Source organism: Odontesthes bonariensis, chromosome 2 (assembly GCF_027942865.1).
Source record: "Odontesthes bonariensis isolate fOdoBon6 chromosome 2, fOdoBon6.hap1, whole genome shotgun sequence".
NCBI classification, from domain to species: Eukaryota; Metazoa; Chordata; class Actinopteri; order Atheriniformes; family Atherinopsidae; genus Odontesthes; species Odontesthes bonariensis.
The window spans coordinates 1303471-1326791 of NC_134507.1; the positions used below are offsets into that span (position 1 = coordinate 1303471).

General features: G+C 47.5%; 1 protein-coding gene across 1 annotated transcript in view; it reads left to right on the forward strand.

Annotated features, from left to right (window-relative positions):
- The window catches only part of LOC142388561 (multimerin-2-like), a 32576-nt gene extending 13888 nt beyond the window's left edge, over positions 1-18688 (forward strand). Inside the window, exons 3-10 of the mRNA XM_075473970.1 lie at positions 324-386; positions 3306-3476; positions 9957-10399; positions 10492-10668; positions 12801-13265; positions 14333-14663; positions 15538-16029; positions 17602-18688. Of these exons, the coding sequence (XP_075330085.1) occupies positions 324-386; positions 3306-3476; positions 9957-10399; positions 10492-10668; positions 12801-13265; positions 14333-14663; positions 15538-16029; positions 17602-17996 (2537 nt within the window). The 3' untranslated portion in view covers positions 17997-18688. The remainder of the gene's footprint in view (positions 1-323; positions 387-3305; positions 3477-9956; positions 10400-10491; positions 10669-12800; positions 13266-14332; positions 14664-15537; positions 16030-17601) is intronic.
- Positions 18689-23321: the final 4633 nt, after the last annotated feature.

The window sequence follows — 23321 nt, forward strand, 5'->3', positions numbered from 1 at the left end:
AAAATCACCACCCGCATTTATTCTATCAATACAAGACACAAACAGAGATAATAAATCGTGGCCTTTTTTCTGGCCAGTTTTCTTTGGATGGACAGGGCATTTCTCAGGGGGGCAGTGCCCCCCCAGCCCCCCCGTAGCCACACCCCTACGGTACACCCAGTTTGTGTCCTCGTGGATTCTGGTTCTGGTCTGTTTGTGGAGGTAAACTTCCATCCTCCTCAGGCTGGGCCTATAGCAGCAGAACTATGGGATGTTACGGGCTCACAATTTAGATGATTTATATTTAATGTGTCTCTTCTTCCTTGTTTTTTTGTCTCTAACAGTGTCTGAACATCAGCCAGAATCTGCCGGATCTGAACCAAAGAGAACCCAGGTCCAGGCTGCAGGTAGGACCACCGACTCTGTGAGGCTGGTGCTGTGACCGGATCAATAACCCGACAAACATCCATCAGTTAGTGATCGATCAGCACCCAGAGCTGGATTATGGGCTTTTCTTTTTTTAAAGGGTGAAAAATGAATTTAAATGAGAACATGATCCGGTTATTGAACACAGATTAGTGACGATGATGATGTCATCGTTTCAGATATCAGTTCATTAAAATGAATTAAAACAGGTGAATTTAGTGGTCAGAGTCAGAGAAACAGTTTTATTCAGACAGAAGGAAACATTCAGATGTCAAATATGAGAAAATATCCGGAACTTATTCAGGACTCTGGGTTGTTATTTAGTCCCAGACAGGATAAACCAAAAGGTGAACTCTATTAGTGGAAACGTGCTCGTTTGGAACATTCGTCCCACTCGGGTCACCCGGAGCGCTGAGAACCAAAACACTGGATGTTTCATCAGACTAAAATAGACCTTTGGCCTTTAGAGGCTCGACTCAACAAAGAAAACACGGAGGCGGGCCCCCGCTCACCTCCACATGGTACAGTCCGCTCCCACCACGCCTCCGATTGAAGCGGCTTCCTGCGAGCTGAAGGTCATGTGATTAGATCATCAACACGGCTGAAACCCACTGGAGACAATCACAGGAACACTTGGGAGCCGTTTTTATTATTAGTTATTTCTTTTATGAAGCTCAGGAATCTATCTATTACCGGTCTACTTTGGTCTGGGCGAGCTTTTTAAACTTCTTGTAAACCGCTGAAGGAAGTTCTGCCTCTTCTCTACCGGCGGAGCTTCAGATAACTGTAGTTCATGGATGTCTGCCGCCTGTTTTCAGTCGTTTCCATCGTTACTACGTCAGCTCGGGTCTTATTTCTGAGCAGCTGAGCTGTGACCCTCTGAAACTCTGATTACTTTGCTTACATCAGTCTACGCTGCGCACACTGCTTTGGTCTTTAAAGCGTTTTACAGAACTACTCCTACACACGGCACATCGCAGAATAAGCACATCGGTCCTGTGAATCGGCTCCCGTTAACACTTCAATGTGACGACAGGTGGGTCTCAGCACAGGGACGAAGGGATCATGGTGGGAGGCGTTAAACCTCTGGCCTTCACTCACGAGTTTGTGGGTTTAAATTCTGTCCCTTCCGAAGATTTCCTGTCTTCTTACTTTGGTCCCATCTGCTATGTAAGAAACATTTTCACTAGGGATGCACCGATCTAATTTTTTAACCTCTGATATCGATATCTGAGGTTTAGTATTGGCCGATACCGATCTGATTCCGATCCCATACGATCCAGAAAAACAGCACAGAATTATGGTGCCAAACTGTAAGTTTTATCGTGTGGAAAAGACTGGGATCATTCTTTTGTTCAAGGCAACATCAGACTTGATTTAAACATTTCTTTCCTATTTTTAAAAAAAGAAATAGACAGATCTAAATGTACCCAAAATAAATAGCAATCAGCTCTTTATGTAGTTTAGTGCAAATGGGAATTAAACATCTATTACAGAAGCATCTGAACAAACCAATAGCTTCTCTAGCTTGGTAAAAAGTAAGAAAAAAAAAACAGTGGGGGGGCCCAGCAGGGACCCAGCAGGGTGTTTCAGGCAGCACCGATGTATTTTCTGCCCACAGGTCTCAGACTCTGAGCTTCTTGTGATTCTGCTGCTGGAATTTAACAATGAACTCAACATTAAACAAATGCTGAGAAAGCTCAGTTTAGAAATCCCCACATGCATCAGCCCGTTTCCCATCAGCCATTGTGTCTCAGCTGGTCTGCCTGACTTCCTGTTGATCTCCGTAAGGTTAAAGAACGTGTGCTGACGTATAGAAAGAACCGGAGATCAGATCCAGCAGGTGGTTTACTGTGGGTCAACCCAACAGGACGCTGCCTCCATGTTTGGTATGCCCAACCCAACAGGACGCTGCCTCCATGTTTGGTATGTTCCATCCAACAGGACGCTGCCTCCATGTTTGGTATGTTCCATCCAACTGGGGCTTCCTGACAGGAAGTAACTCAGCACGTGAAATGAAGACATCATGGCTTGGGATGGGAATCGAAAACCCAGTGTTTCAATTCCTTGGACTCGTTTGGCGATTTTGCAAACAATTCCCTTATCGATCCCAGTGGGCGCGAATGACGTCGCCACGCAGCGTTGCGTGGCGAGTCCAGCGCAGCCAACAGTAAACATGGCGCCCAAGCGGTACAAACGCTCGAAAGTTTGGTTCCACATCCCTAAAAAAGACGACAACAGGGCAACTTGCAAAGTGAATATTTCACCAAAGGGAGGAAATACTACCAACATGCAATAACTATGAATGAATGTCGCGTTTTCGATCTGCTCCGGACTAACGTTGGTGAATCTGAACCCAGCAATGTTAGCAACGTTAGCATGTCCTCGGCTAACACTGCAGGTAACTAACTAACAAACACTGCCTATCATGTTAGCGCCATTTGCCTCATTGTAAAAGCTGCTGTTAGTAACGGTTAAGGTTAAATGAATGCCTTCTCAGGCATTACATTTAGATGAAATCATGAGAGACAGAGCCTGACTGGCTCAGAGCCAGAGGCTGGTGGTACTACCCCCAGTTCACCTCTACCTCCAGCTTCTCCTTTCACCAGAGCAGGAAGAGTTAAATTACCCAGGCCAGGATAGACCAATGTGGACCTCACCGTTGTTGGGTTTGTGTGGTCATGACTCGTGTTGCTTCTAAACTAAACAAAGTTGATGCTAATCGACCGGTTTGTTGTCCTTTTTCTCCAAGTGAGAATCGATAATGGAACCGACAAAGAACCGAATCGAAAATGGAATTGGAATCGTAAAAATCTTATCAATTCCCATCCCTAATCATGGCTGAAAGTGCAGCTGAAAAGTCCTCTGAAAATACAAACCTTTGAATGTGTGTGTTTCAGATGTCCGGGCTCGGCCCCAGAGGCAGCAGCATGTGGACCCACATCGAGAACAGAACGACCACCAGGGGCCCGTCGACACCTACCAGGTACAGCCAGATGTGTACGCCAGCGCTGCCCATCACCCACCACACACCACGCCCAAGATGGACCACCGAGATCGAGTCTATCCTGGTGAGTTTGGATCAGACATTAACCTGAAGAATCCAAACACTTAGAGACGGATATATGTGATTGGGTAAGAGGCGGGGCACACCTGGAACCGGCCTATAGCTGGGCTGTGTTCGAAACCGCCTACTACATACTGCATACTGCATACTGCATACTACATACTGCATACTACATACTGCATACTACATACTGCATACTGCATACTACATACTGCATACTACATACTGCATACTACATACTGCATACTACATACTGCATACTGCATACTACATACTGCATACTACATACTGCATACTGCATACTACATACTGCATACTACATACTGCATACTACATACTGCATACTAGATACTGCATACTGCATACTACATACTGCATACTGCATACTGCATACTGCATACTACATACTGCATACTACATACTACATACTACATACTGCATACTACATACTGCATACTACATACTGCATACTGCATACTACATACTGCATACTACATACTGCATACTACATACTACATACTACATACTGCATACTACATACTGCATACTACATACTACATACTACATACTGCATACTGCATACTACATACTGCATACTACATACTGCATACTACATACTGCATACTGCATACTCATCGATCAGACAGTATGCAGAGCGTTTACCCACAATGCATTTCGCTCCTGCCCGAGCTGAAATCAGCCGGACTGAAGCTGATTTCTCTTAAGCTCTAAACTCTGTAAACTTTAGCAACATTTGAAACATTTTCAGGTGAGAAAGTAGTCGTTTAGATCCCCAACGTGTTGAAAATCTGACAAAATACCGGCTGTTTACAATTTTGTTCCCACGAATTCGGCGCTACTAAAGCTAGCCGCAGTGAGCTAACGCACTTCCGGTTATTTTCACAAAATAAAATACCCGTTGCCTTTTATCATAGGGAAAGCCATTACCATACAATTGGTGCTTTTGTTTTGAAAACAGGAAGTGAACCTACCCTCGTTGTAGCTAGCTTGAAACTGCCGTTTTGACAGGAAATGACGATCGGCGACGTCACGTTACGTTGCATCTTGGGTAGTTTGAGTATGAGTAGTAACCTCATGATGCATACCCAACATTTCGGAGAATCTAGTATGCATCCGGGAACTTAAATAAAGTTAAAGTTAGTAGGAGTAGTAGGAGAAGTATGCGGTTTCTAACACAGCCCCGGAGTCCATCCCAGCTGTGATTGGGTCAGAGGGGGGGCACGCCGGGAACCGGCCTATAGCTGGAGTTCAGTGTTTCAGCCTTAAATGTGAAAATAGATGAATTTGAACTAATAAACATTAAAAGTTGATCTGGTACTGGTTGTACTCGCTGTACTGGTCTTACTGGTTCTATAACTGGTTTTACTCGCTGTACTGGTTGTACTGGTTCTATAACTAGTTCCACTGGTTGTACTGGTTCTATAACTGGTCTTACTGGTTCTATAACTGGTTTTACTCGCTGTACTGGTTGTACTGGTTCTATAACTGGTTCCACTGGTTGTACTGGTTGTATAACTGGTTGTACTCGCTGTACTGGTTGTACTGGTTGTATAACTGGTTCTACTGGTTCTATAACTGGTTTTACTGGTTCTATAACTGGTTCCACTGGTTCTATAACTGGTTCCACTGGTTCTATAACTGGTTCCACTGGTTCTATAACTGGTTCTACTGGTTCTATAACTGGTTGTACTGGTTCTATAACTGGTTCCACTGGTTCTATAACTGGTTCCACTGGTTCTATAACTGGTTGTACTGGTTCTATAACTGGTTCCACTGGTTCTATAACCAGTTCCACTGGTTCTATAACTGGTTGTACTGGTTCTATAACTGGTTGTACTGGTTCTATAACTGGTTGTACTGGTTCCACTGGTTCTATAACTGGTTCTATAACTGGTTGTACTGGTTCTTTAACTGGTTGTACTGGTTCTATAACTGGTTGTATAACTGGAGCTACAAATGGAACACACTTCCTCCTCAGGACTTCCTCTCTTTCTTACATTGTGACCGTCGACACTATTTTAACGCTTCGTGTCACCTGACCAGCGTGTGCATGACATCACCTCCAGGCTTCCTTTTCCCACGGCGCTCTGTGACCTCTGACCTCACTGACGGGACAGCATTACCTCATCGTTAAAGGAGCATTCTGCTGTTTTTCCTGCTCGTTGGGACCTCGGACGTCCCGCCTCGCTCTTTTTTCGTGACATTTACGGCGAAGCGGCGAACAGAGGCAGCAGACGCCGCTTTGGTCCGAGCAGGAAGTCGCCGAGGCCGAGCTCCGTAACTCAGGCTGAGTCATTGGACAGAAACGCCGCCGGCCGGTGGGGGGGTGTTTGATTTCTTCCTCTGAAAGCCCTGCAGCTGCAGGAGGAGGCGGCCGGAGCTTCCTGCCTCACTGTGACCTCTGACCTCTGCAGCATGTGGAGGAAGCAGGTCGGGATGAAGGAGGCAGAGAGCGGAGCTTCAGGGGTTTGTGTTCGGACTCCAGATGTTTCTGCACCTCATCCATACACAACCTTATAGAGATTCTGTGCTTTTGGAGAGCAGATGTTTAACTCTCTGAGCAACAGGCCGATTCTGAGGTTTCATGAAGCAGAAGCACAAACGTTGAAACGGGAACAAACTGCAGTTAGGAAAATAATGAAAATGATGCTCCTTCAGACAGGTAAACAGGTGAGGATGAATTACACCAACCAGATCCTTGGTCAGGTCTTGGTTAGGGATGGGAATCTCGGTTCTTATTGAGAACCGGTTCCCAGTATTTCAATTCCTTGGAATCGTTTTGGTGATTTTGCAAACGATTCCCTTATCGATTCCAGTGGGCGCGAATGACGTCACCACGCAACGCTGCGTGGCGAGTCCAGCACAGCCAACAGCCAACAGTAAACATGGCGCCCAAGCGGTACAAACTTTCAAAAGTTTGGTTACACATCCCTAAAAAAGACCACAACAGGGCAACTTGCAAAGTGAATATTTCACCAAAGGGAGGAAATACTACCAACATGCAATAACTATGAATGAATGTCGCGTTTTCGATCTGCTCCGGACTAACGTTGGTGAATCTGAACCCAGCAACGTTAGCAACGTTAGCATGTCCTCGGCTAACACTGCAGGTAACTAACTAACAAACACTGCCTATCATGTTAGCACCATTTGCCTGATTGTAAAAGCTGCTGTTAGTAACGGTTAAGGTTAAATGAATGCCTTCTCAGGCATTACATTTAGATGAAATCATGAGAGACAGAGCCTGACTGGCTCAGAGCCAGAGGCTGGTGGTACTACCCCCAGTTCACCTCTACCTCCAGCTTCTCCTTTCACCAGAGCAGGAAGAGTTAAATTACCCAGGCCAGGATAGACCAATGTGGACCTCACCGTTGTTGGGTTTGTGAGGTCACGACTCGTGTTACTTCTAAACTAAACAAAGTTGATGCTAATCGAGCGGTTTGTTGTCCTTTTTCTCCAAGTGAGAATCGATAAGGGAACCGACAAAGAACCGAATCGTTAAGCAGAATCCAAAATGGAATTGGAATCGTAAAAATCTTATCAATTCCCATCCCTAGGCAGGTGGTTCCTCTGCTGCTTACTTCCCACCAACAGATGAGAGGTGAAACATCTGGAAGAACCAAGAAGAAGTCCAGCTGACCTGATTCAGCTCTGAGGATCACCTGACCTGAACTCTGGGGAGATGACGGACATCATCCTCTTCATCGTTTATAACAGATCCACTGATCAGTACCCAGAACTCTGGTTTAAACGCAGCTCGTTCCTCACAGAAGATTCAACATGTTTAACTGATGATGAAGATGATGCAGGAAATGTTCCAAAGCCCAGAAATTAAACCAAAACACAGGATCAGACGGACCCGGTCTGAACCAACAGCACTAATCTGAGCAACTCTGGCCCCCCAGCAGCTTTTTTTAGGTGTTTGTTTCCCTGCTGTGGTGTTTAAAGCTGGAAAACGTTTCTGTTTCAGAGCTGCAGGTCCCCTGAGGGTCATGATGCAGCTGTGTGGGTGTGAGAAGCTTCTCCAGATGTTATTTCTCTTCTGAAACAAACCTTAACCCTCTGGGTCTGATTCTCCTGAAGAAGGAGCTGCTGAGGAGCTTCTGTCAGCGCCACCAACGGGTCAAACTGCAGCTCAGCAGGCCGCCACCAGGAGCGTGTTCAACCCCCCCGATGGCCTGGATGTGCCGACTCCGACATGCGAGGCGTGGAACCAGACCAAGATCAACCACTTCATAAACTGCTGCTTAACTTTCAGATCAAATTACATCAAACTGAAGCAATGTGTTAAAGAAGTAGCGACAGAGAAGTTTGTTCATCCAGGATTCAGAGTTCGGACTCAGCAGGGCCTCCTGTTGCCTTCCCAGAGGAAGATGGAAAGTTCTCACTCTGTGGATTATTCACTGAGCTTCCACCTCTCAGGTCTAAATGCTCTTCATCACCCATTAGTTTAACTCAAAATGTCCCCATAAGGTTGGACTTTAAATCCAGAAAACTGTTTTTACTACTTTAACCACAAATTTGTCCAGAATCTGGACTTCATTCCAGAGATTCAGATTCTTTGCAGATTATTCTCAGAGGGAAGGATTTACCCCTTTTCCTTAAACCCTTCAGACCTGAATTTTTTTTTGGCTGAGCAAATAAAACTGATTCTTCTCCAACATAAAAACAAAGTGCAAAAAACAAATTTTTTGGTAACTTTTGTTTTTAATAGTATTTTTTTTTACGTCCATTCCAATGGGCGTAAAATGTCATAAAAACATAAGGAAAATAACGCTGAGTTTTTCCACACAGTAACTAATCAGGTATGACCTAAACATCTGGAACTGGATGTTTGCATGGTGTTGGGTCTGTGCACGGTTTTAAACGTGCATGTGAACTTGATGGTGTGTCACAGCGTGCGCAGGGAACAGCAGTGAAACCTGCAAGAAGATACAGAAATGATGCAATCTGATAGATGTGTGACTGTAAGATTACCTGAAAAATCAGTTTCTCCTTCAGTAAACTGTGTGAAAATGAAAAGCTTACAGGTATGTTGTTTCTTTATATACTGACACTAAATGTGAGTGTTAGCTGAACTCGCCCAACGACTTTGAAAAAATCCTATGAATGAATGATATGATATATATTCAAAATAACTTCAAATATTATCACTTGTAACTGTTAAAGTTAAACTGAGAGCAGAATAGTTTGGCCAGCATGAAGATAAATTGATATTTTTGATTGAAAATGGGCTCTTCCCTCTCTGCAGTCTGATGTCCGTCACTCTCAGAGCTCAAAGCCATGAAATGATGGTGATTGGTATGGTAACATGCCCTGCTGGCGTCATTCAATTACTGAGTATTTATTGGTTTAGAGACAGAAATATGTCCATGGACGCAGGGTCTGAAGGGGTTAAAGGTGACAGATTTTTCCCTCTAACACCCTTTTCTGAGGTCTGATTGAGATGTTTGACGGGATTTGGTTTTAAATATCCGTTGGTTTGAGCTCAGCGGCTCCCTGCTGAGCGAGGCTTTCTCCTGAACAGTAACAGGCAAACGGTTTCAGTCGGGGGGGGGGGGGGGGGGAACAGCACGTGGAAGCAAGGGCGTAATAATGGTGTTGACATTGGTGGGGACATAATTTGCCACTCCACCACCGCCTAAGGTTGAGGGACACCTCATTTGTGTGGGTGGTCTGGGGGTCTTCCCCCAGAAAATTTTGTATTTCTTAGATGCAATTTCCTGCATTTTAACCAATTCTGGGGTGAATAAAAAAAAATCAGAGGGCTGTGAATCAGATGGGATTTGTCATTAATGTAAACCATAATGGCAAGATTGAGAATTGATTTTTTTTTTTTTTATGCAAGTCACTCAAGTTTCTGGTGACTTCAACATCATCACAGGCCCAGTAATATGTTTTATTATTACATGTTTTTTCTGAAATTTCAGGATCTGTAAGTTGATGAGTTTGGATGCTGCAAAACTACAAAACTATTAAGTTTGTCGCTTTGAGCCTATTAACTAGCCAAATGCATGGCGCCGCCAGTCACTGACGCAGACAAACTGCTGGCATATTTGTTTGTTATTTGCCCGAGTCAGACATGATGACTCTGAGCCAGCGAACAAAAGACCGGTCACCTCGTCAGCTGTTTTCCCGCTATCACCGCTTAGCAACCAACCTAGCAACAACAAGCCAGGCATAGCGCTACAGAAGGTGAGCCAATCACAGATAGCGAGGCTGTCCCCACCAATGACACGTCGTCTATGAGAGAAGGAACTGCGGAAGGGGAAATTAACCCTTTGTTTCCCGAACGCTGTGCAATTTCCCATTCAAAATTGGTATGGACATTTTAAACGTATCCAAATATTGGTATGGACACGTTCATAGCGTCCATACGCAATTTTACGCCCGTGCATGGAAGTGATGTGTTCATGTTGTAAATTCCACCTGAACGCTCACCTGTGATCTTTCCTCGTTGTAGATGAGGTGGACGCCACCGCCCCCACAGCCACAAACAGCCCCACCCTCAGGGCCATGATGGAGCTGGTCATGGCCCAGCTGAAGCCGCTGCTGGACGGCTTCAACCGCTCACTGGAGCACCTGAACCAGCAGGTGGGGCAGCTGGCAGGTGACGTGGCCCAGCTGAGGAGCAGCCGGCTGGGGGCGGAGCGGCAGGCGGGGCCCCTGGAGGAGCCCCTGGATGAGCCCCTGGATGAGCCCCTGGAGGAGCCCCTGGAGGAGCGCCTGGATACCAAACTGGATGTGGTGTTTCAGCAGATCGGGGAAGTCCAGAGGCAGATGGAGGTCCAGCGCACCTACGTTGAGAACAGGCTGCAATCCCAGCATGCAACACTGCACTACAACCTCACCACCTTCAAGATGGACGTCGACATGAAGCTGAAGCATCACCAGAAGATGATGCAGGTCAGATATGCGTCAGTAACTTTATCCAGTCTAAAGTACCAGGATGTAGTCCCACAGACTGGATCAGTACACAGTTCTCCCTCTGGTCCCAGGTCAGCCTGCAGGCCATGAACGCCACGCTGGCCGAGGTGAGGCTGAACCAGGATCAGGTCCCCGATGAAGACCTGGACCCTGCCTCCCTGCTTCCACCCCAGCCGCCAGCAGACATGGCGGCGGTCTGGGACGCCATCGCACGACTCGACAACACGGTGGTCAACAACACGGTGAAGGTGCGTCCAATCAGAACACATCGTTACGCCTGGCCGTCCTGCCGACTGATTCAAGTTCAGACCCAGAAATGTCTTCAGATTATAAACATAAAACAAACTGTTCCCAGAGCCGTTTCAAACTGACCCTCACAACCACATATAGCCCAAAGATAACCACGTATAGCCCAAAGATAACCACATAAAACCCAAAGATAACCACGTATAGCCCAAAGATAACCACATAAAACCCAAAGATAACCACGTAAAACCCAAAGATAACCACGTAAAGCCCAAAGATAACCACATAAAACCCAAAGATAACCACATAAAACCCAAAGATAACCACATAAAACCCAAAGATAACCACGTAAAGCCCAAAGATAACCACGTAAAACCCAAAGATAACCACGTAAAGCCCAAAGATAACCACATAAAACCCAAAGATAACCACGTAAAACCCAAAGATAACCACGTAAAGCCCAAAGATAACCACGTAAAACCCAAAGATAACCACGTAAAGCCCAAAGATAACCACGTATAACCCAAAGATAACCACGTAAAACCCAAAGATAACCACGTAAAGCCCAAAGATAACCACGTAAAACCCAAAGATAACCACGTAAAACCCAAAGATAACCACGTAAAGCCCAAAGATAACCACGTATAACCCAAAGATAACCACTTAAAACTCAAAGATAACCACATATAACCCAAAGATAACCACATAAAACCCAAAGATAACCACGTAAAACCCAAAGATAACCACATAAAACCCAAAAATAGCCACGCATAACCCAAAGATAACCACGTAAAGCCCAAAGATAACCACATAAAACCCAAAAATAGCCACGTATAACCCAAAGATAACCGCATATAACCCAAAGATAACCGCATATAACCCAAAGATAACCGCATATAACCCAAAGATAACCGCATATAACCCAAAGATAACCGCATATAACCCAAAGATAACCACACATAACCCAAAGATAACCGCATATAACCCAAAGATAACCACATAAAACCCAAAGATAACCACATAAAACAAAATATAACTGGATATAACCATAGCTCACTGAAGGGAGGATGAGAGTGAGATGTAGAACCAAAGGAAGATCAAATATTATCAAGGAAACCAACAGCCAGCCTTCCCCAACACAAATACCCGGCTTATAAAGACGAGGACCAGTGTTTACACTCACTAAAAAAAGACTGTTTACATTAAATCCAGACAATTTAATCAAACCAAAACAAAGAATAAAGCAAAGATAATCCCACGTTTCGCCAATCTCCCCCGACCCCTGACCTCCATATGTTCGAAGTTAGAAAAGAATCAGGGCTGTTTCACCACTAAAGTGGTTTTTAAAAGTTGGATTTGGAACATCTGAGCAGTCAGAGCGCTGATTTCTGATGGAAACGACTCGGAATGGGGCCACAAAAAAGGAATTTTCCTCCATCTGAATCACCTCAAACCTAAAAAATATCACATGAGTTTGAACAAATGCTTCATGAAGGGATTTTGGAAGGACTTGGAAAGGTTTTCATGACTGTTCTTCCGCTCCTCGACTTCTTTATCGATTTGTTTTAGTGTAAGTTGACTCAGGTGTTACCCGGTGCTCTGGTGAGGATGATAAAGTCCTCACTCAGACCTTGAGGATGAGCTTCCTCTAACTGTCTGATGCAGAAGCGACGCCATGTAAAGGACAGTTTTAAAGTTTGAGTTGGTTTAGATGGAAAACATTCGGCTGATTCTCCAAACCCAGAACACTCACAGTCACTCTAACCCCATCAGGTGGGGGGTGGAGAAGAAGCTGAGAGATAAAGGAGCTGAACCACGGAAGATGTGTGTCAAACTCGAGGCCCGCGGGCCAAATGTGAGAGCTAAATAAGTCAAATACGTGCAGTGACCAAAAACTACGTTTCCCACAATGCATGCCGATTATGTTACCCTCAAAACAATTTGTTTTCAAGACTTTTTCACTTAACAAGATATTCATGATGTATTGTATTAAAACAAGTCCCTATATCTGGCTGAAATGGTGCTTGTTAGGCAGTTGTGTCTGATATTAAGTGTAATGAGATACTCAATGAGACAAATATACTTGGTAAGATTTAGATTTTTCCAGTGAGGTTCCAGGTGCGTTTCTTTGCAGGTGGGGGGGCTGACGGAGGACTCGGAGGTGACCTCGGGTGGTGTCCAGCAGCTGAAGCTGCACCTGAAGGAGCTGGAGAAGCAGATCAACCAGACGGCCCGGAACAGCCAGATCCTGTTCATGGAGACGGGGCTGGAGGTGGAGGACGCCAAGGTGTCGGTGCAGCGGCGGGTGGAGGAGGTGGCGGCGGTCCTGGCGCAGCACGAGCTGCGGCTGCAGGAGATGGACGTGGACGTGGACTACCTGTACACCGTCCTCTACAAACACAACTCCTCCACAGACTGCGACTGCAAGGCCCTGAAGGCCGCCGTGGCCGAGCTGGAGAGGGGCGTGGCCAACGTGACGGAGCTGGCCAACGAGAACAAAATGGCCTTGGATGAGAACAGCTTGGGAGGGGCGGGGCCATGGGGCGGAGCCGGCGACTGGGAGCCGGCGGTGGAGGCGCTGCAACGTGGCCTCCAGCAGGTATGACTGCGTGAACACGTCTATTCAAAGCTGTTTGACTCGGTGGAACCTTAAGATTATTTTATATTCATTTGTTGTGAATTCTGGGAAATTTAATTTGATTTAAAATCGAGTTAAGAAACAAAATATGAAATATCTTGGGTCTGTTTTCAGTTAAATAAACGTCAAAGCTAACTCTGCTGGAACATTAGCCTCAGATGGAGTTTATCCACAGTCTTTAGCTAACTCTGCTGGAACATTAGCCTCAGATGGAGTTTATCCACAGTCTGTAGCTAACTCTGCTGGAACATTAGCCTCAGAGTTTATCCACAGTCTTTAGCTAACTCTGCTGGAACATTAGCCTCAGATAGATTTCATCCACAGTGTTTAGCTAACTCTGCTGGAACATTAGCCTCAGATGGAGTTTATCCACAGTCTTTAGCTAACTCTGCTGGAACATTAGCCTCAGATGGAGTTTATCCACAGTCTTTAGCTAACTCTGCTGGAACATTAGCCTCAGATAGATTTCATCCACAGTGTTTAGCTAACTCTGCTGGAACATTAGCCTCAGATGGAGTTTATCCACAGTCTTTAGCTAACTCTGCTGGAACATTAGCCTCAGATGGAGTTTATCCACAGTGTTTAGCTAACTCTGCTGGAACATTAGCCTCAGATGGAGTTTATCCACAGTCTTTAGCTAACTCTGCTGGAACATTAGCCTCAGATGGAGTTCATCCACAGTCTGTAGCTAACTCTGCTGGAACATTAGCCTCAGATGGAGTTCATCCACAGTCTTTAGCTAACTCTGCTGGAACATTAGCCTCAGATGGAGTTTATCCACAGTCTTTAGCTAACTCTGCTGGAACATTAGCCTCAGATGGAGTTTATCCACAGTCTTTAGCTAACTCTGCTGGAACATTAGCCTCAGAGTTTATCCACAGTGTTTAGCTAACTCTGCTGGAACATTAGCCTCAGAGTTCAACCACTGGGCTCTGATATCCTCTGAGGCTGCTGCTGGATGGAAGATGCATGCTCCTCAGTGCAGCTGACAGCAGAACATTAAAAACAGGTTCCCTGTCGTCCTGCAGGTCAGGGAGTCTCTGGTCTCGGAGCGGAGCAGGACCAGGACTCTGGAGCTCAATGTGACCCATCTGGGCGATTCGGTCTCCGGTCTGCAGAAGACGAGCTCGAAGCAGGAGGAGCAGCTGAAGCCGCTGTTCTCCAGCTTTCCCTCGCTGTTCGAAGACACCATCCGGCACAGCGAGGTGCTGCAGCTGCTGCTGGGGGAGGAGGTGATGGAGTTCAGGGAGTGGCCCCAGCAGGACCAGGAGGCCTACTCCATCACCACCCTGAAGGAGCAGATCCGGCAGCTGGGGGGCCACGACCGGGGCGTGATGTCACAGCTGGGCAGTGGGACAGGTAGGAACTACTCCAAGTAGGAACTACCCCAGGTAGGAACTACCTCAGGTAGGAACCACCCGAGGTAGGAACCACCCGAGGTAGGAACCACCCGAGGTAGGAACCACCCCAGGTAGGAACTACCTCACGTAGGAACTACCCCAGGTAGGAACCACCCCAGGTAGGAACCACCCGAGTTAGGAACCACCCGAGTTAGGAACCACCCCAGGTAGGAACTACCCGAGTTAGGAACCACCCCAGGTAGGAACCACCCGAGTTAGGAACCACCCGAGTTAGGAACCACCCCAGGTAGGAACCACCCCAGGTAGGAATTACCCCAGGTAATCAGGATTTAATGACAGCTCCTCAGGTCACTTTCTGATGGTTTTTAGCAGCACCTGGTGGCGGCTGTGAGAAACTACAACCACACAGCAGGGAAATTCATGAAGCGTTCCTCATTTTTTTTGGGGGGGGGCGGTGGCGTAGTGCAGCTGCCCCAGTGCAGCTGCCCCATGTTTAGAGTCTTTTTTTTTTTTTAATTAATCATTTTTTGGGGCTTTTAAGCCTTTAATGGACAGGGCAGTTCAAGAGAGACAGGAAGCAGGGGGCAGAGAGAGGGGGAACAACATGCAGCGTATGTGTTGACCGAGCAGACCGAGCAGCAAACACCGTAACAGACGCGGCTGTCGGCAGGCGGCAGCAGGCAGTGATACGAAGGGAGAGAAAATAGGGCCAAGAGATTGTGAGGTCTGACTTTTTCCTGGAGAACCATTTTGTGATTTAAATGTTTTACTCTGTTGAACGCATATTTGTTGGAGCGCGGATCAGGATGAGATCAGAATATTCAGCTACTTCCTGTTTCTGCATCAGTTCTGGTCTCACTTCCTTTTCTCAGGAGGCCGAGAGGAGGTGCCGTCGGCCGACCAGCCCTCCTTCCACCCATTCCCCGATTGGCTGCCCGGTGGCGTGAGGAGGACTGGGGGCGGAGCCCCGGCAGCCAGGGAGCACCAGCTGCTCCTCCTCCAGCCGGACGGCAGGCAGCACGCCGGAGACGGCAGCGACCTCTGGAACCTGGAGAAGATGGTGGAGGAGCAGGAGCAGAGGCTGGGCCGGCTGGAGGAGAGACCCTGCTCCTGTAACGCCACCCGGGGGGCGCCCCCCGCAGGCCTGGAGGCCAAACTGCAGAAGGAGGTGACGAGGCTGAGGAGAGGGCTGGAGGAGCATCTGAGGGTGTTCAAGAACGTGTTCGGTAACGCCGACGTGTTGGCGGCGTCCAACGCCACGCTGGAGCTGGATAAGCTGTGGCAGCTGATGGAGAAGAAGGAGAAGAAGAGAGGAGGAAGAGGAAGAGGGGGGAGGAGCCACCGCCGCAGGAGGGAGTCAGCAGGTGAAACACCAGCTGCAGATTCTGAGCTTCTTAATGTTTTTTGTTTTAATTGCTGATATTAAGCAGTGGTTGGCCCAAAATTTTCTTCATTTAAATCAGTGATTCTCACATTTTATTTCACCAGAGCCACATTGGCAGCCAAATCAAGGGAAGAGACACTTTTACTACAACATACTAAAGTCCCCTTTAGCAAATATGCATTTCTACATATAAAACATCCCACAAAAAAAGAAACAACACAGCCAATACATTTTCTATTCAGACCACATTTACCTTAATACTGGGATGAGTCCTCAACTTTCTTCATGTTGTATTTGTAGTTTGTTGTTGTAATCATAGTGAGACATTCAGGATGAGCATGGTTTTTGTGCTGGTTTCTGTGCTGGTTTTTGCCCTTTTTTAATTAAAAACCTATCCATGGTGCCTGCATCTCGCGCTGGCTAAAGGAGCTAGCGTGCGCTGGCTAAAGGAGCTAGCGTGCGCTGGCTAAAGGAGCTAGCGTGCTCTGGCTAAAGGAGCTAGCGTGCGCTGGCTAAAGGAGCTAGCGTGCTCTGGCTAAAGGAGCTAGCGTGCGCTGGCTAAAGGAGCTAGCGTGCTCTGGCTAAAGGAGCTAGCGTGCTCTGGCTAAAGGAGCTAGCGTGCTCTGGCTAAAGGAGCTAGCGTGCGCTGGCTAAAGGAGCTAGCGTGCGCTGGCTAAAGGAGCTAGCGTGCGCTGGCTAAAGGAGCTAGCGTGCTCTGGCTAAAGGAGCTAGCGTGCTCTGGCTAAAGGAGCTAGCGTGCGCTGGCTAAAGGAGCTAGCGTGCACTGGCTAAAGGAGCTAGCGTGCACTGGCTAAAGGAGCTAGCGTGCACTGGCTAAAGGAGCTAGCGTGCTCTGCGGTCAAGTGTGACGGTGGTTTAAGCGGGCTGCGTTGCCAGGTTTAACAGAGCCCCCTTTAGGAAACAGCAGTAAGCTTTAATTAACACTTAATACAAATACTTAACACTGTGCAGTATTCGCTGTATGTTATTTGAAAAAATGTATTGTTATTGTTACCATATTGTTATAAGCTACTGTGCGAGCCGCCAATTAAAGCTTGAGGAGCCGCGCAATGAGTATCTCTGATTTAAATTAATAAACTGAATTCATTGTGTTTGGGGACACTGTGACGGCCGGCTTTGGCACCTCGTCTTCAAAGCTTAGTTCAACTGTCAGAAATCTGGGAGTGACCTTTGACCTTTGATCTGAGGTCGGACAAACAAATCAACAATGTCGTCAGGACTAGTTTTTTCCAGCTGCGTCTCCTGGCCAAAGTTAAAATGTTTTTAAGTTGTTATGACCTTGAGAAAGCCACCCACGACAAAATCTAGGCTGAAAAGCTGCTTATTTAGGATGGCTTTAATACCCAGCAGTATGAGGACACTTTTATCTTATTTTATTTTATTTGATGTTGTTGGATTTTATTGCTTTCACTGTTCTTTTATTGTTTTTATTTGTTTTTACTTCTTCTTCTCTTTATTTATTACCTGCTGTAAAGCACTTTGCTACACCGTAAGTTCTGTATAAATAAAGTACATTTAATTCTCCCTCCAGGTGGGCCCGTCCCGTTCGACCAATCGGACGCCTCGCTGCTGTTCGTGGCCGGATCCCCGCGCAGCGTCCCAGGTGGCGGCGTCGCGTTCCAGCCGCTTCTGAACCGAGGTCGCTTTGACGGCGCTGCCTTCACGGCTCCGGTGGGCGGGATCTACGTCTTCGTGCTCACCTTGGACCTGAGGCCAGGCTCCGCCCACCTGGTCCTGAGGAGGGGCGGGGGCGGAGCTCCGGTGTCCCTGCAGCGGCGGGAGGTGACGGAGGCGGGGCCTGTCACCGGCGTGGGCCTCCTGCCGCTGAGGGAGGGGGAGGAGCTGCGGCTGGAACTGCGGGGGGGCGAGTGGGCGGAGTCAGAGGACAATGTGTTCGCAGGGCTGCTGCTGCATCGGACCACCTGATGGCGCTGTGGACCAATCAGCTGCCAGCTGCAGGACAGACGTTTGCTTAATCAGGAGGTTTTCCTGCGAAGGACCGAAGAAAAGCGGCGAGAAACCGAACGACTTTCAGCTGGAAACCGAGAAGTGATTCAGACAAATAATTTCAACCAGTTTAACTACCGATTCTTTAAAGATTAACAGCTAAAGTTAATGTTAGCAGCACACCTGGACTGATTCTGTTCACCTCAGAGTCCTTCTGTGAGCAAACTGTGACATCAGCATGACATCATCATGACATCACAGCCACTCACTGCAGTCCTCCTCCTGACCAGCAGGTGTCGCCACTGATTGAATGAGGAACAGGAAGCTGAACAGGAAGCTGAACAGGAAGCTCCTTTTTACGTGAGATGAGTTGTATAAATAAGCAAAGCTTTTCCTTTTGAACTTTTCTGATGATTTTGTAAACACTGTTTCTGCCTTTTGGGTTTTAATTGGTCGTAAAACATGTCTGGAAACACTTTTTTTCTCAGCATTCAACAAGTTACAGAAACTGGAAGCTGCACAGTTTGCAAAAACAGCTGAGAGTCGAAACTTCGATTATCAGAGGAGGTGATTTAAGTCCGAGCCGACAAATAAACTCAGAGACTGACCAGCGTCTTCCAGATATGATGTAATATTCCCAGATGTTCCCAGAGGTTTATTTATTCATTTTTTCACAAAGATTTGATCAGTTAATGAATATAAATCTGTTACCTGCTTTGGTCACATGATACAGATATGAAGTCACATCTGGGAACATCTGGGAACATCTGGAACACGGCGTTCAGTCACTGAGGTTTTGAACTAATTCCAGTTTGTTAAAGAAATGTAAAGAAATCTGTTTAAAGATGAATTATTGTAACGTTTGGAGATATTTATTAAATCCTTTCACACAATATCCAACTCATGATTTACAGCAGCGTGAGAAACTAAGTGAACCCCCGATGCAGCAGCGTGTGAGAAACTAAGTGAACCCCCGATGCAGCAGCGTGTGAGAAACTAAGTGAACCCCCGATGCAGCAGCGTGTGAGAAACTAAGTGAACCCCCGATCCAGCAGCGTGTGAGAAACTAAGTGAACCCCCGATGCAGCAGTGTGTGAGAAACTAAGTGAACCCCCGATGCAGCAGTGTGTGAGAAACTTAGTGAACCCCCGATGCAGCAGCGTGTGAGAAACTTAGTGAACCCCCGATGCAGCAGCGTGTGAGAAACTAAGTGAACCCCCGATCCAGCAGCGTGTGAGAAACTAAGTGAACCCCCGATGCAGCAGCGTGTGAGAAACTAAGTGAACCCCCGATGCAGCAGTGTGTGAGAAACTTAGTGAACCCCCGATGCAGCAGTGTGTGAGAAACTTAGTGAACCCCCGATGCAGCAGCGTGTGAGAAACTTAGTGAACCCCCGATGCAGCAGCGTGTGAGAAACTAAGTGAACCCCCGATCCAGCAGCGTGTGAGAAACTAAGTGAACCCCCGATGCAGCAGCGTGTGAGAAACTAAGTGAACCCCCGATGCAGCAGTGTGTGAGAAACTTAGTGAACCCCCGATGCAGCAGTGTGTGAGAAACTTAGTGAACCCCCGATGCAGCAGCGTGTGAGAAACTAAGTGAACCCCCGATGCAGCAGTGTGTGAGAAACTAAGTGAACCCCCGATGCAGCAGCGTGTGAGAAACTAAGTGAACCCCCGATCCAGCAGCGTGTGAGAAACTAAGTGAACCCCCGATGCAGCAGTGTGTGAGAAACTAAGTGAACCCCCGATGCAGCAGTGTGTGAGAAACTTAGTGAACCCCCGATGCAGCAGCGTGTGAGAAACTTAGTGAACCCCCGATGCAGCAGCGTGTGAGAAACTAAGTGAACCCCCGATCCAGCAGCGTGTGAGAAACTAAGTGAACCCCCGATGCAGCAGCGTGTGAGAAACTAAGTGAACCCCCGATGCAGCAGTGTGTGAGAAACTTAGTGAACCCCCGATCCAGCAGCGTGTGAGAAACTAAGTGAACCCCCGATGCAGCAGCGTGTGAGAAACTAAGTGAACCCCCGATGCAGCAGCGTGTGAGAAACTAAGTGAACCCCCGATGCAGCAGTGTGTGAGAAACTTAGTGAACCCCCGATCCAGCAGCGTGTGAGAAACTAAGTGAACCCCCGATCCAGCAGCGTGTGAGAAACTAAGTGAACCCCCGATGCAGCAGCGTGTGAGAAACTAAGTGAACCCCCGATGCAGCAGTGTGTGAGAAACTAAGTGAACCCCCGATGCAGCAGTGTGTGAGAAACTAAGTGAACCCCCGATGCAGCAGCGTGTGAGAAACTAAGTGAACCCCCGATGCAGCAGTGTGTGAGAAACTTAGTGAACCCCCGATGCAGCAGCGTGTGAGAAACTAAGTGAACCCCCGATGCAGCAGCGTGTGAGAAACTTAGTGAACCCCCGATGCAGCAGCGTGTGAGAAACTAAGTGAACCCCCGATCCAGCAGCGTGTGAGAAACTAAGTGAACCCCCGATGCAGCAGCGTGTGAGAAACTAAGTGAACCCCCGATGCAGCAGCGTGTGAGAAACTTAGTGAACCCCCGATGCAGCAGCGTGTGAGAAACTAAGTGAACCCCCGATCCAGCAGCGTGTGAGAAACTAAGTGAACCCCCGATGCAGCAGCGTGTGAGAAACTAAGTGAACCCCCGATGCAGCAGCGTGTGAGAAACTAAGTGAACCCCCGATGCAGCAGCGTGTGAGAAACTTAGTGAACCCCCGATGCAGCAGCGTGTGAGAAACTAAGTGAACCCCCGATGCAGCAGCGTGTGAGAAACTAAGTGAACCCCCGATGCAGCAGCGTGTGAGAAACTAAGTGAACCCCCGATGCAGCAGCGTGTGAGAAACTTAGTGAACCCCCGATGCAGCAGCGTGTGAGAAACTAAGTGAACCCCCGATGCAGCAGCGTGTGAGAAACTAAGTGAACCCCCGATGCAGCAGCGTGTGAGAAACTAAGTGAACCCCCGATGCAGCAGCGTGTGAGAAACTAAGTGAACCCCTGATCCAGCAGTGTGTGAGAAACTAAGTGAACCCCCGATGCAGCAGCGTGTGAGAAACTAAGTGAACCCCCGATGCAGCAGCGTGTGAGAAACTAAGTGAACCCCCGATGCAGCAGCGTGTGAGAAACTTAGTGAACCCCCGATGCAGCAGCGTGTGAGAAACTAAGTGAACCCCCGATGCAGCAGCGTGTGAGAAACTTAGTGAACCCCCGATGCAGCAGCGTGTGAGAAACTAAGTGAACCCCCGATCCAGCAGCGTGTGAGAAACTAAGTGAACCCCCGATGCAGCAGCGTGTGAGAAACTAAGTGAACCCCCGATGCAGCAGCGTGTGAGAAACTAAGTGAACCCCCGATGCAGCAGCGTGTGAGAAACTTAGTGAACCCCCGATGCAGCAGCGTGTGAGAAACTAAGTGAACCCCCGATGCAGCAGCGTGTGAGAAACTAAGTGAACCCCCGATGCAGCAGCGTGTGAGAAACTAAGTGAACCCCCGATGCAGCAGCGTGTGAGAAACTTAGTGAACCCCCGATGCAGCAGCGTGTGAGAAACTAAGTGAACCCCCGATGCAGCAGCGTGTGAGAAACTAAGTGAACCCCCGATGCAGCAGCGTGTGAGAAACTAAGTGAACCCCCGATGCAGCAGCGTGTGAGAAACTAAGTGAACCCCTGATCCAGCAGCGTGTGAGAAACTAAGTGAACCCCCGATGCAGCAGCGTGTGAGAAACTAAGTGAACCCCCGATGCAGCAGCGTGTGAGAAACTAAGTGAACCCCCGATGCAGCAGCGTGTGAGAAACTTAGTGAACCCCCGATGCAGCAGCGTGTGAGAAACTAAGTGAACCCCCGATTCAGCTTGGCCCTATTTTCTCTCCCTTCGTATCACTGCCTGCTGTGCAGACCGAGCAGCAAACACCGTAACAGGCGCGGCTGTCGGCAGGCGGCAGCAGGCAGTGATACGAAGGGAGAGAAAATAGGGCCAAGAGATTGTGAGGTCTGACTTTTTCCTGGAGAACCATTTTGTGATGCAAATGTATTACTCTGTTGAACGCATATTGTTCTGAGAAGCAAAACGCTTTATTTTATAAACCCCAGCCAACTAGCCGGACTACCTTCATCAACACCAAAACGAGGCTGGAACTCTGCTCACAGGACGCAGCAGGGGGTAAGAAGATGTTCATAAATGATGTTGCTGATATGGGATGTTATAAAGCTTCATGTCAGAAGAGGCGAACTGTCCCTTTAAAGAGGAGAACTGTCCCTTTAAGAGGCGAACTGTCCCTTTAAGAGGCGAACTGTCCCTTTAAGAGGCGAACTGTCCCTTTAAAGAGGCAAACTGTCCCTTTAACACACCGGAATCCTATGATTCTGTGTTTTTTTTTTTTTCCCTTATTTAAGGCGGTGCTCCTACATTCGAGGTTTAAGGTTTATTAAGACAGTGAGAACTTCTGATAAATCCTTATATTTGATCAAGTAACGCTACAGAAGTAACGCCTAATACGACCAGTGGTCTTATGTTTCAGGTGGCCAGCCCAAGGAATGGAGGGGCCCAGATTAAGTACAACATCTCGGGCCTCTTGAGGGACCACTAGCTGTTTAGCCTGGCCGCACTGATGGTAAAGTATGCCGTTCTGTAAAAAAACCTCTTTGTTGTTGCCAAGCTCACCCTCAGAATCCTTCTGCTTAGCTCTCAACAAAATGGCTGACAATAGCCGCTTTCGGACTGCAGGAACCTTTGGCAGTTCTAATAACCTTTTAATCCGCGGGGCCGTTTTCTCCCGTGTTCGGACATACAGGAACTCGGGGCCATCTCCCTTAGTTCCTATAACTATTTAGCTCCTTCTCTGAGGTCGGGTCTTTTCATGGTTCTATAGAACGAATCTAACGGAGGTGTGTGGTGGTCGGTAGCTACGCCCCATGTCATGCTATCACGGCTGAAATGTTTCCTCATACCACACAGACAGAACCGGCGGGTGTTTAATAAGTTAAACTTACACTGGTCTCATTTGTCTGCAGAGCTCTGCTCTCCTTTCTTCCTTCATGAAATAAAGTATCTCCTGACTCTCTGTGAGCTCTTCCAGCCTCGATATTAGACGCCTGATGTGATTGTCCATGATTAATATCACCATCATGCAGACCATAAACACAGTGGCCTCCCCGCTCTCCATATTAGCTTCTTGGTGGTGTTTTTTCTACTCTCCTAACTTTTACCGTTTTGTTTTGTGTTTGAATGTAGCGCTAAACGGCTAACGGCTAACACGTCACTGAAGCAGACGGCTGCGCGCGGCGCATCAGTCCCTATCAGGT